Source organism: Nannobrachium achirus, assembly GCF_963921795.1.
Source record: "Nannobrachium achirus genome assembly, chromosome: 7".
In the NCBI taxonomy this organism is placed as follows: domain Eukaryota; kingdom Metazoa; phylum Chordata; class Actinopteri; order Myctophiformes; family Myctophidae; genus Nannobrachium; species Nannobrachium achirus.
The window spans coordinates 32,263,696-32,277,220 of record NC_137816.1 but is presented as its reverse complement, the minus strand read 5'-3'; the positions used below and the strand labels follow the sequence as shown (position 1 = coordinate 32,277,220).

The window sequence follows — 13,525 nt, the reverse complement described above, 5'->3', positions numbered from 1 at the left end:
AAGAGGTGGTCTATGAAGGATTTATGGAGGCAGAGTTTTAACATTTACAAGTTTATTTTACACTGAACACTAGCCCTCAGTGGCCATGCAGTCATACAGCATGAACCTTACATTATCCTGACTTGACACATCTTTATTTAAAAAAAGTGCTTATACTAAAAGACAATCAGTACAAAACTGTTACATGAAGAAAACAAAACTGTATACTGAATTATAGACCAGTGTATAGTATCTGTGAATTCAATTTGGTTTCTTTCCAGGGTTTGTCATGTTGGTAGTTTGTCTAGATTCACTAGTACTGTAGATGAATATACATTTATAAAATTGCTGCTTCCTGTCTTAAACCAACAAAAAAAGGTTCCAACATAAAATGGGACGAACAAGTGATTAACACCAGCTGAAACAGGTCTTAACCACCTGTTAAAAAAATTCTGTCTACACCAAATCACTTTGGCGAGGAAAAAAAAAGAGAAAAAAAAAGAAAAGGCTGATCTACAAGCTCACAATGTGTCGCAATGTATAATGCTTTGTGAGCTTGTAGAATAAAGATAGTCTATTTCTTGGGCTAATGTTCCCCCCACAGTAGATGCTGGGGTTCAAGTGGTTGATTCACGTGTGAGCTATCGTACACATGAACGTCCATGTGTCTCTCATCTTTTGGTCTATGAAGAAGTACCTGAACATCATTTTACAGTTTTGATATTGGACCTGTTGGAGATTGACATACTGTATATCACTTTTAAACATGTTTGCTCTTGTAATTCACCACAGACTCTTTACAATAGCCTTTCTTCATAGTGCAACTACAGTAAAACAGTTTCAAAGCAGTGTACTGCAAGGACCACCAGGCTACAGAGATACCATTTGGTGGGAAACAGGACAGACCTTGTACCCAGACACATCCTATGTCTCTGAATCTATCCTCAGACATGAAGAGAAGTCTATGTTACGATGCAGAGCCTAAGTAAGAAAATGCTAAAATAATTACACCTCAAAATAAATAGTCACCTATAAGCTATTAGGCTACTGTGTTGTTTACATACTTTCATAAAAATACTTAGACCAGCATTGTGGAATACAAATATATATTTTTTATCAACACATGTATACAGTACATCGCCAGCATACAGCTCTCACAATGGAGCCACTAAAAGTAATTCACATCCAAAACTACTGTAAGAGATCATTCGACGTTATAAAACTATAAATACATGGAGTGCCTGGTTTCTCAGCCAGTTAATGCAAATATCATTAGCTCCTTGAGAGCAGTGAGGATCCGAGTTTGAGTCCAACTACCATCGCAACTTGCATGTCTCTCCTCTCCCTGCCCTAGGTCTTCTGTCTCTCTACTCTCCTATCAAAATAAACCATAAAAATGCCTCCAAATAAAACAGTATTTAATATAGGCTATCGTTGCTATCGGGCAGAAACCTCTCATCTCCATATTTTTGTGTTTTTTGTAAATGAATGCCCTACTACTTGATCATTCTACAGCGTCACACAAAAGCATCAAAAGTAACAGTTCCACAAGCTTGAGCTTGTAGATCTGCTACTTTTATTACTTAATAATTTGAAAAGTAACAGTTTTGGACATATGAGGTTGCCACCCGACAGAGACGATATTGTAGCTGCAAACCTGTAATTCAGTGGTTCAAGCCAACATGGACTGTTGGCAAAGCAGAATAATTAGAGTTTTAAGTACCAAAAGAGAACAAAATGCCTGAAAAGGCAAACAGATATAAGGAGCTATTACTAAGAGCGTGTCGATATTTCAGCGCAGGTGAATGTTAACCTGGTGAAATGCTAATCCGACAACGCTGATGAGTAGGTAACCTGCCGATGCTGGTGAATGTTAACCTCTATGCCTAAACCTAAACCTAACCCAAACTCTAACCCTCAGTAACCCAGACGCTGGTGAGTAGCTAACCTGCTGACGCCCGTAGACGAAATAATGGGATGTAGAAATAGCGAGATTTCCCCGCTGTTACCGACGTAGCTACTGATGTTGAACATTGATAAAACACCACAACTTCCGTCCTTTGGAAAACCTCTTGAATTTGTGAAAATGAATGTAACAGACTCTTGAACACACGCCCTCCATCTGTTCAATACCCCGGTTCATTTTGGAGTGGTTACATCTGGTTGTCAGTATGTTGTGGTGGATTAGAGTACTGATCTTGTTGCATGGCTCCTGCAGCTGCGCCCATGGCGGCCTGTTGGACCATGGGATTCTTCCAGGCTCCCGTGGTCCACTCCTCCTGGGCTCTGGACATGCTGTTCCCACTGCCACGGTAGAAGTTATGTATCTGTGCACACACAACAGGAGACGCAGAGGTGGGGAAAAGTACTTACATTTAAGACCTGCAATATTTGCCTCTGAGATGTAATGGAGTATTGACATTTTTAAATACTCAAGTAAAGTAAAAGTACCTCAAAAAGTGTACATTACTTGAGTAAATGTTACTTTCCACCACTGGTGATAATTAGTAGAAATCCTGTTGCTGATGTGAATACTATAGATGCCTCTCCGTTTTAAAAGGAAGACATCATGTGTAGCCTCCTATAACCTAGCCTCGCGTAGCCAGGCTTACTCATCTCCGAAGAGAAAAGCCTGGTGACAATAGAAGGCAGAAAGCGTTCAACTTCCGCCGTAGGAATTTCACCGGAAGCTGTATTTTTTTCACGGTGCGGTGTTCCTGCAAACGTATTCCCTGCACGAAATTAACTCTGGTCTACTTCTCCTGCTCCGTCGGTTGCGCTCGCAATAAACAATATACAAACAAAAACATTGATTCAAGCAATGTTACACCTATTAAGAGTGAGTTAAGAGCAACAATATATTTTAGTTTTTTCGCTGGGGAATGTAAACAGACCCGCACCGCATGACGTAACGTCCGTTAAACGCAGACTTCCGCTAGAAATCTTGGAACACACCGGAAGGCATATTGTCTACAGGGTGCCTATAACCTCAGTCCCACTGTTGTCACAGGTAACTATCAATTAGTCAAGAGCCAGTAATTAACTGCAGCTCAAACGTGTCAGAATGTTTCTCCTGCCAAATACAATCCGTCAAACACTGCGTTAAAATCATTTACAAGACTCAGAAAGTACAAATGACATCATTGTTCAATCAGCTGATGAAGAAGGCTTTATAGTCATGATATAACGTCATATATTGAATGATGCTAGTATTATGAGCCAACTGTCAACTGTTATTTGCCTCTAAACTCTGACCCTATACCGAATGATTAAGAAAAAGATTGATGATTGAACTGACACGTTCTTCAAAAGAGAATGGATCACTGAAAAAGAAAAATAACTTCATTATGACTAAATATCCTATTTGTGCTGTTTTTTACAAGCACGGGTACCACGGGGTCCCCAGCTAAATGTGTTAATAAAGCATCACAATCATTTTAACTACTTTAGCCATATGTTATACAATGGCTGTTCAAAATATGCAGATATACAAGCTCATATGTGGCACTATGAGCTTGTACATCTGCTATTTTCTAACACAAAACTTCTGGGGCACCCCTGGCACAGAAGATTTTCAAAATAAATATCAATTTGCGGGATCTTGGCACAGAATTAGGCTACTGACCTAAAGTACAGGTTTTCAAAGTGGGCGCACATCATTGGAAAAGAGAATTGGGAGGTCCCCGGCTGCATCATATCCTTGGGATGGGACTGTTATCAATACTGTCATGCCTTAGCCAAGGCTCAGGAGTCTGACTACCAGCTCCCAGGAGCTGGGAAGACCCGATATCAGCCTTGGTCTTGTCATTGCAATGCGCATGCGCCAAAACACGAGGGGGAAAAAAGAAGTCACGCTGGGATTCGAGACTACAGGGTTGGGAATTCTAGCCATGCGTTCTAACTTCTTACTGAGGACGCTACTGAGATGGAGGCGCCGCTCCGATATTTTTTTTGGGTGTTAGGTTTAGCCATAGTTTTACTGAGGTTAAGGTTAGGGTTTGGCTCAGGGTTAGGCATAGTTTTACTGAGGTTAAGGTTAGGGTTTGGGTTAGGGTTAGGGTTAGGTTTAGGTGTAGGCATAGTATTTTTCACCGCTGCGTAGCGTTCCGTTACCGAGTTATGTGTAAAACCAGGCAAAAGCTGCCTCGTTAGCTCAGTCAGTAGCGACGGGAACTGGTAATCTGACGGCCTGGGTTCGATTCTCACTCAGGGAGCGACCAGTACATTATTCCTGTGAACGTGCGTTGGCGCATGCGCATTGCAATGACAAGTCTATGGGTGATAACGGAGCTTCCAGCTCCTGGGAGCTGGGAGTCCGACTACTGAGCCTTGGCCAAGGCATGGGGTGATAAAAGACCCATACCAAGGGAGGATAATGCGAACATCGGCTGCCGGTTTGCTCCTCCATACCTTGGTGTCGAGGTGTCCCATGAGCAAGGCACTGAACCACTAATTGCTCCCTGTGTGCCTGCATGGAGCAGCACACTTCTCCTAATTGGATGGATCAAATGCAGAGAAGTACTGTAGTTTCCCCTCGGGGATCACTTTAAGATGATGTACCTGTATTAGTTCCCTTTGATGCACAGAGCCTACTGTACTGTACAGCACATTCCTCCTCATATCAGTATAGAAAATTCTTCCCCCTTTACCCTGACAAACATCCTGAGGGTTTATTATTGCCCCCTATAGACCTCCTGTTGACATTGACTGACAGAAATGATCCTGTCCATGAACTTTATCAAATACTCTGGCAAGCTGCCTTCAATCCTGAGGCAAATAATCTCCTTTGATGCATACAGTAGGCCTATGCAGTGAAAAAGAAAACAACAACAACAACAACAACAACAACCCCTATAGTCCTTGGAACTTGCTCCATTTAAGAGACTTACTGAACAAACACTCTCTAGCAATGATTACTATCTGAATATAGAGCAATTTAACACTACCCCTTTACAACAGTGGTTCTCAAACCCCCTCTGGTGGTGCGCAGAGGAGTCTCCCAAAAAAAAACAAGACAAAATACATAAGTGGAGGGACATATTTATATTATACTACAGGTAGTTCTTCTGACCAAGCAATTGGTTAACGGCTCTCCAGCCGTGCTGAAATGAACATGACACTGACAGCACACCTAATAGAAGATTTGAGAAGGGATTAATCACATTTGAAATATCATCATTTCAGTTGTGCAGCTGATAAGACAGACTGACAGAGTCTCTGCAGCAGCAGTGCTGTTGCAACCGCCGTAGGCTAAGCGGCTATGCTAGCGCAGTTTGCATGGGAAGTTCACAGGCGTAGTAGCTAAATCTGGCCGATGAATGCAACAAAAACTTCAAAATCTCCATGAATTCAAGGAATAAATTGGCCTCCTTCCTGTGTTAACTGTGCTGAATAGGATGGGGTATAGGTCTATGCACCTAGTTCTACGGTGGTACTTGTAGAGACAGATATTTTCTGAGGTGGTACTTGGTGTAAAAAGGTTGAGAACCATTGTTTTACAACAATAACAACCACAACACCTTTAAATAGTTTTGCCTATGGGTGGATGTATGATATCGTTGTTGTCAGGTGGACAGAGCTACAAACTCACGTGTTGTGGCTATTTTCACTTGTTTGAGTTCCGGGGAGACAACAATTTTCTCTTTTGGGTCTCGAGCTAAAACTCTTTGGAACCACTGCTCTACAGCAATGATTGTTATTAAAATAACTTACTAGTTACTACTGCACCTTCAATGCAGGCCATGGTCTCTGGCTCTAAAGTGTTCCTTCATTGTAATGGCTTGAGCTTGGAAAACAGTTCCCAAGCAATCTTTTATAAAGGTGTGTTTCTGTTCACAACGTCTAAACTTTGTAAAAGACAAAAGCCAGTTTCAAGCTTGCAGATCTGCTACCTTTGACACTTTTGTGCACCACAGTAGCGTGATCAAATAGGCTGTTAATTTCCGAAACAACACAAAATGTAAAAATATGGAGATAAGAGGTTTCTGCCCAACAGTGAAGATAACAGGGCTGTCTTACCTTTGTTAAGGCGATGAAGGACAGCGCGGCCACAGCGGTGAACATGATGGTGGGAACCAGCATGATCAGCGCTATTAGAATGTTATAACTGAAGAAGGACAGGGTCGCCAGCCAGCCGCTGAAAAGGGAACATTACTTTACTTCATTTGTTTAATTAGACACCGCATATTAATGAACAATAATATGCGGTCATAACAAAATGATACACTGGACACTGAAAAACATTAAAACAAGCAACAATAGAGTACAACATTACACAAGGAAAACAGAACAGAGATACAAAAACAGAAGCACAGAGCCCGTACAAACAGACCATTACGACTACAGACCATTACGACTACAGTAATCAGTGGTGGAAGAAGTTGTATTTTTGTTGTACTTACTGTAGAAATACCACTATAGTGACACGCTTTTATACATAAATCTTCTCAGATGGGGGTCCCTGCCTAGCACAAAACCTTTTCAGATGGGGGTCCAGGACCAAATATACATCAATTTGGGGGTCCTTGACATGTTTGAGAACTACTGCTTTACACCACTAGGTAGAGAATATGAAAAGTACAGTAATGCATCACACTTAATTAATGTCTGAGAATTATGAGAGTTATTCGTTTTTGAAGAAGATGATAGTGGCGGCTATAACTATTGTAGGATTATTTATCACTTTTGAGTGTGTGAACCAAGTTTAAATGTTTTATACTTGACACATAAAGCTGTCCCATGTTCTAAAGGTTGACATTCATAAACTTTATGGAAGCCGTCATAATAATAATATCTGATCATCAACAAGTCAAGTGACATTTTGAGGACCTGTTAACAGCCTCTCAAAATGGAAACTAGACCACATAAAACTTATATGAGGCCAATTTCTGCCAGTGAATCACTGTCATTATTAATGACATGCACAGAGCAGGGCCATTTGGCAATATGGATGACTTTAGACGTACTGCTCTCTTTCTGAATGTTCGATAAGAATTAGAGTTCTGTGGTCGCTGGCTGTGACCTGGTGAAGATACCACTGTCCACAGCCACGTCTTCTTTCATTATGATGATGAACAGTGTTGTCCCAAACAATGGGTTGTGGGACCCGTTTTGCGGTCAAAATGGGTCCTGTGACACGTGAGCAAAATATCTATTTTTTTTATTATTATACAATAATTTCTTTCCCCCCAAAAGATTACAAAGTGTATATTAAGCAATGGTAAAAATAGCAGATCTGCAAGCTCACAATTTGTCATCACTATTTTGAAATAGGGCTGAAATGGTTCATTCATAATGCATTTTTGTGGGTCCCGGCTGGGTCACCAAATCATCTCTGCCGGGTGGAAACCTCATATGTCCAAAACTGTTACTTTTCAGGATTCAAAATTAAACATAGCAAAAGATGCAGATCTATTCTATTTTTAGTTCCATCTGAGTGCTGCTGTGACATTTCCTCAGACAGTGTTTTCTAACGTAAGTGTGTGTGTGAGGTTCTTACCATACGCCCCATCCAGGGATGCCGATGCTCTGGATGATGCTGATGCCCACCTGAGCCATGAAGACGAAGAAGAATGCCATGAAGTTGAAGGAGCTGTCAGACCTGAGGAGAACAAGACAGGACAATGTGAGCCGTTGAACCATTTCAGCCTTTTCATACTGACAATACTAGACTAATGGCTAAAATACCCACTCTACATGCTCGAAATATGTGAGCATCTGCTATTTTAGCTATATATATATTTCTTTTACTTTTTGGCCATACTGACATGCCCAGAACAGGGACACCATTGATTATTCTATTGACAACTTTTTTGATTAATCAAATAATCTTTGAACACTTTTTATTTTATTTTATTATATACAGTATATCAATGAATCGATTAACCACTTGCTGAAGGCATTATTTTATTTTTCACAGAAAAGAGCTGATCAACACTTTGCGTTGCAAGCTTGTTACGAGCTTGCAGAGCAGCTATTTTCATTATTTATCGAATGTTTTAGAATGTTTCAGAATTTTGCAACCTGTAATGGCAAAATAGCAATAGATTATTGATCAATTATTTTATTAAATCATCGATAATCAGCATTAGTGGCGTGGCGTGGGGTGAGGCGGGATGGCGTGGCATGGGGAGAGGAGGAGTGGGGTGAGGAGGGGTGGTGTGACGTAACATACTTGAAAGCCTTGTAGAGGGTCCTGAACCAGCAGACGTAGGAACATGGAGTAAACATGAGCAGCCATATGATGGACAGACCAAAGTTGGTCACTCCTCCTCCACCAAACATCCAGGCAAAGCAGCCGACTAGATTCACCGCGAGTGTGACAGTGTTCACTGCAACAACAAAACGCACGTCATTGCAAAGGCTCGCCTAAGCTTTATTGTATGACTGTGCCCGCTCACTGAAAATAAATATTTGGAGTATAAATAAGGCTTTTAGCCTGTGCATAAACCAACCCAAACCCACGTGCATGCATGCATTGCACACCCATACATAAATAGTTGAACACATGCATATTGTCACAGTCGGGCAGAAACCTCTTATCTCCATATTCTAACTTTTTTCTGTTTTTCGTTAATGCCTTACTTGATCATACTACAGTGTCACACAAAAGCATCAAAATTAGCAGATCTACAAGCTCCAAACACAGTGCAAAACTACACGTTTTGAGCATGGACATATGAGGTTTCCACCCGACAGAGACGACATACTGTACAGGCGCACAGAGACACAGATAAAGCATGCAGACTGGGTGCAAAGATATGAAAATGTAAATCAATACCAGGAACACTTTTGTTAAATGTAATGCTACTACAGCAAAGCTCTACTACTGTGTGTCGTTTTCTGGTGATGTTTCTCTATTTACACACAGTGTGATGTAATTAATATGCAGTCATCTTCCCCCAGCACCCAAAGTGAATCTAATTGTGAACACCTCATGTGCAGCTTGCTTCACTCCGCAGCCAAAAGGGAGCAAATCTCCTTCAATTATCTGTCTACCGAGGAATGAGGCTTCTGTTTGAGAGCGAACCAGCCCCAGCTGAATTGAGACAGCCATTAGTGGTGTTTCCATCTCCTGAATAGAAACAATTAAGGCTGCACGATCAATCGAAAGTAAGTGTGATGTTATGTTTATCACAATTATGTAATCACGAAACTTGACTATTAATTCAAACGTGGTATTTTGTAAACGTGTTGCAGCTTGCCTCTGTCTCCTCCTCATTACACAACAGTTAGTAAGCAGAACATTGAGAAACCCATCTCTCCACCTTTTTGATGAATTGAATAATTGAGAAGCGACACATTGTATATGCTTGTAGATCTGCTCTTTTCTAAAAATGTGTTAAAACTGTAGAATATTAACACCAGTCTTGTGTGGGGGTTCCTGGCACAAAATATTCTTAGATGGGGGTCCATGGCCAAATATACGAATATATGATATGAAAAAGTTTGAGAACCACGGCAATAGACCCTCAATCAGTATAAAACTCCTTGGTCAGACATGCATGCTATAGTTGCGAAATATATATATATATATAGTTGGAAATATCCAAATAGATGCAACACAAACAATTAAATTAATTTAGGCAAAGCAATTATATGAGTGATTTCTTTGGTGGAATTAAAACAATAGAGTATGCAAAGACAAGAAAGAGAGTTACAGAAAATAATTTAAAACATAGTATTAAGCATATGGCTGAATACAAATTGGATACATGGAATACCTGATTATATTTATCATTTACTGCAGTCTGTAGAGGGAGAACATAAATAACCAGTAAAAACAATGAAACATTATCGTATCCAATGTCCAATAATGCGAGGCAACTCAAGGTGGGGTTACATTAACCTGGAAATGTGTCTCACTGGTTTCTGAATTGGGGAGACACATGATTCTTATCATAGTATCCTATTAAGTTTCATTCTATTAATATTGTTTGATCCAATTGTGTTGGAGACTTACGATCAATACTAACTAAGTTAATTAGCCTACTGAATGAATGTTTCATGCCAGCTTACTTTGACTTGAATTATTTCATCAGGTTTTAATTTTCTTTCTCTCCCTCTTGATGGAGGGAATGAGGTAAGAATTCTGACCTGTTCTTCTGGATTCTGATTCTTGGGATTTGAGATGTATTTATTTATTAATCTGTTCAGCAGAACATAAAATGGAAGGTTTCAGTGTTTATTTGTTTTCACCCACATTTCACCTATAATGACATGCCCAAAAAACTTAAAGCGGCACTATATATGTTTTATTTTATGAATACATTTTAATTTTATCCAATCTGTATGGTAGAGTTTATTAATACAATATAATTTATACAATTGTGGTGGTTGCATTTTGTCTCCCTGTTCTTCCATTGAGACTTTAGATCAAAGGTCATGTCTCACCTAGACACAGGATCTGACATGAATTTTGACCTGATGGTCAAGATTAAAATGTATCCCCTGAGCAAGCAGGCTGGCTCTATTAGCTCAATGGTAGAATATCAGCACTTGTGTAGGAAACCTGGTTCAAATCCGGCATAGAAGAGGAAAGTTACGTAGTGCATCTTTAACCAATTAAGACCTATTTTATTCTTTGAAGCAGGGTCACTTACAGATCCACAGGTGGTACATTCTCTTGCACATGACACGGTGATGCTCAGGAATCTCCTCAAAGTCCTGGTAGAAGCATGGCTTCAATGGTATGAACCCAGGCAGCGGGGGGAAGTTAGGCTCTGCAACGTCACACAATACATGTCAGTGGTTAATTCTGTTTCAACATTAGTGTTTTTTTGTTGTTTTTTTGACAGGCAGAACATAAGTTGTTTAAAATGTGTATGCTATTACTCATTGTTAACTAGTCAGTGGTTATTACCTTAACCATATTGTTGCAACTGTGTTTCTTTTTCTTTTTTTTTTCAATTAATGCCCTACTTGATTAATACTACAGCGTCACACAAAAGCATCAAAGGTAGCGGATCTGCAAGCTTGAGCTTCAGATTTGTCTGATATCATAATGTCATGGACGCCAACAGAAATTCCATACATTAATTTATATATTTAGTTCATACATTATATATATTTTTATAACCTATATAGTATAAGATGGCATGTATGTAACATATAACTTCTTAGATAATATGGCAAACTCTTGTCCTTTACTTAGGCCTATGTAATACATCACTTTGTACTTTGTAATGTCATAAAATCTAAGATACCTGCATTTAAAATGTACAGTTTAGCCTATAAATGTGATCAAATGTGAAATGCAAATGCACTTTGTTATTCCAGTGTTGTAGTGTAGGCCTACTGTACCTGCCATGTGGACACCGTTGATTGTTGTGTTTTGGTTGAGTTGGTATGCTGTCTCTTGAACCTATGGGATCACAATTTCCACATATTATAGGCCTAGACTTCTCAAAGAAGCTACTTCACCTTGTAGTTACATCATTGTTACATATACATCAGGGGATAAGCTATTTATCAGGTCAATATCACAACGTAGTGTAGGCTGTATAGCTATAGGAAGGCAAGTGTTTTTACAACAAAGATAATAGGAGGTTTAGCTTAACAGGGGGGATTTGCAGTAGCCTAACAGACGGTGTGTGTGTGTGGATCCTCCAGACACCGGCTCAGTTAGCGGCTCTAAATCCTCATACACTTTCATTCAGTCAGGAAATGCAAAGACAATCATACTGTAGGTAGCTATCTCATAAGCACGCTTGGCATAAAAAGATAATAATTCAAAGTCAGTAACAGGTAAGTAGGTAAGGTAAGTAGTTACCTAAAGAAGCTTCGGTCAGAATGCATGGTAATATCATGCCTAATTAATGCTACTAAAGGCAAAAAGCATTCTGAAGCCTACTCTTTTTTCTTAAAAAAAAAAAAGGATCAATATTGCAATAATAGAAACACTCAGTAATACAAGTAAACGTCCAGAATTCAAAATGTAGACTACTAGTAAAAGTACAAAAGTATTGGCATTAAAATGTAGGCCTACTCAATTTACCAAAAGTAAAAGTACTCATTAGTCACTAGGCGGTTTTTCAAAAGCATACAAATCGTTTAAAAATAGCAGATCTACAAGCTCACAATGCATTGCATTGCTATGCATTGTGTGCTTGCAGATTGGCTATTTTCAAATGGCCGAAATGCATAGGCTATTAAGGCTGAAGTGGTTAATGTATGTTTTGTAATAATAATCCAAATCTACCAAGTAACTAGTGGTTAACGTTTTCAAATAAATCTAGTGGAGTAGAAGTAGGCTACAATATTTTCCTCAAGGATGTAGTGGAGTAGAAGTATTTGAAATTGGAATTACTCAAGTAAAGTACAAATACCTCAAAATTGTACAGTAGACTACTTAAGTAAATGTACTTAGTTACTTTACACCACTGCTGAAGCCTACTGTGTGTGCATGCCATCATAACCAGGAATTATACGGTCTTCCACGAGAGAGAGAGAACAGTAATCTGCTTACCTCCTACAGGACACAGTTTGTGTTTAGAGTGTCCTATCGCTCCAAAGCATAGTCTGCTGACCTACAGTATAGTATCACATGGAAGATGACTGGACGCGATGATAATTGCGCGATTACTGCAGATGAACGATGCCACGATAATAACGATACTTTATGCAGGACTATTAGTATGTCAGAGTAACAATAATAAATCCCTCGTCGTCCTGTGGCCCTATCATCGCGCGTCAAGCTTAAAGCCGATTCTAATCAGACCAATGGGCGTTCCGCTTCAATGGGCGCCGTTTGAGTGACTGCTCCAATCGCTGTCCACGGTGCTGAAACAGTGGACCGGGGGGAAGCTACAATGGTGTGTGTGCTTGTGCACCATGCAGCGTGTTTTCTTTCTTTCTTTCCACATCAGTAGCCTACACGTTGCAATACAACAACAGAAATATTTGTTACAAGTAAACGTCCTGCAACTGTATTAACATTTTCAATTGAGTAAAACTAAACGTATTGGCATGACAACATACTTGTCAAAACCGGTCACTTTTCTCTGTATTTTCTCCCTTTTTTAATTGCAGATCTACAAGCTCACGCAGATCTACAAGCTCACAAGTCACATAATGAACGGAAAACATGGTCATTTGTCTCCCTTTGATAAAACAATCCAGAAGGAGCTGTCCCTCAAACAATCCATGAGTCCTCCTCACCCAAACAATATGGACATGTATTATCTTGTTTTGGACACGCGGTGGCGCCACAACACCTGCAGTAGCCTCATCTACACTAACGTTGTACATTTTAGTTTTCCACTATTACTGTAGAACATTACTACATTTACTTGTGTAGGCCCTCTTTTTTTCTTTTTCTTTTTTTTTTTTCTTCCTTTTTGTCAATTAATGAGTGTTGAGCTTGTAGATCTGCTACTTGATGCTTTTGAATTTAAATCCTCAACAGTTTTGGACATAATGAGGTGTGAGTGTGTGTGTGTGTGTGTGTGTGTGTGTGTGTGTGTGTGTGTGTGTGTGTGTGTGTGTGTGTGTGTGTGTGTGTGTGTGTGTGTGTGTGTGTGTGTGTGTTAAAATGTGCTCTTCACTG

The 13,525-nt window shown here is 39.8% G+C and overlaps 1 protein-coding gene across 1 annotated transcript; it reads right to left on the bottom strand.

The window, feature by feature from the left end:
• Positions 1-2,132: 2,132 nt before the first annotated feature.
• Positions 2,133-11,287, bottom strand: LOC308288715 (secretory carrier-associated membrane protein 5-like; the record flags this gene model as incomplete). The annotated part of the gene is made up of 6 exons (XM_080730185.1): positions 2,133-2,306; positions 5,998-6,115; positions 7,478-7,579; positions 8,153-8,309; positions 10,581-10,700; positions 11,281-11,287. The coding sequence occupies 6 exons, from the start codon at positions 11,285-11,287 to the stop codon at positions 2,133-2,135; spliced, it is 678 nt and encodes a 225-aa protein (XP_080586311.1).
• Between the last annotated feature and the right edge of the window lie 2,238 nt (positions 11,288-13,525).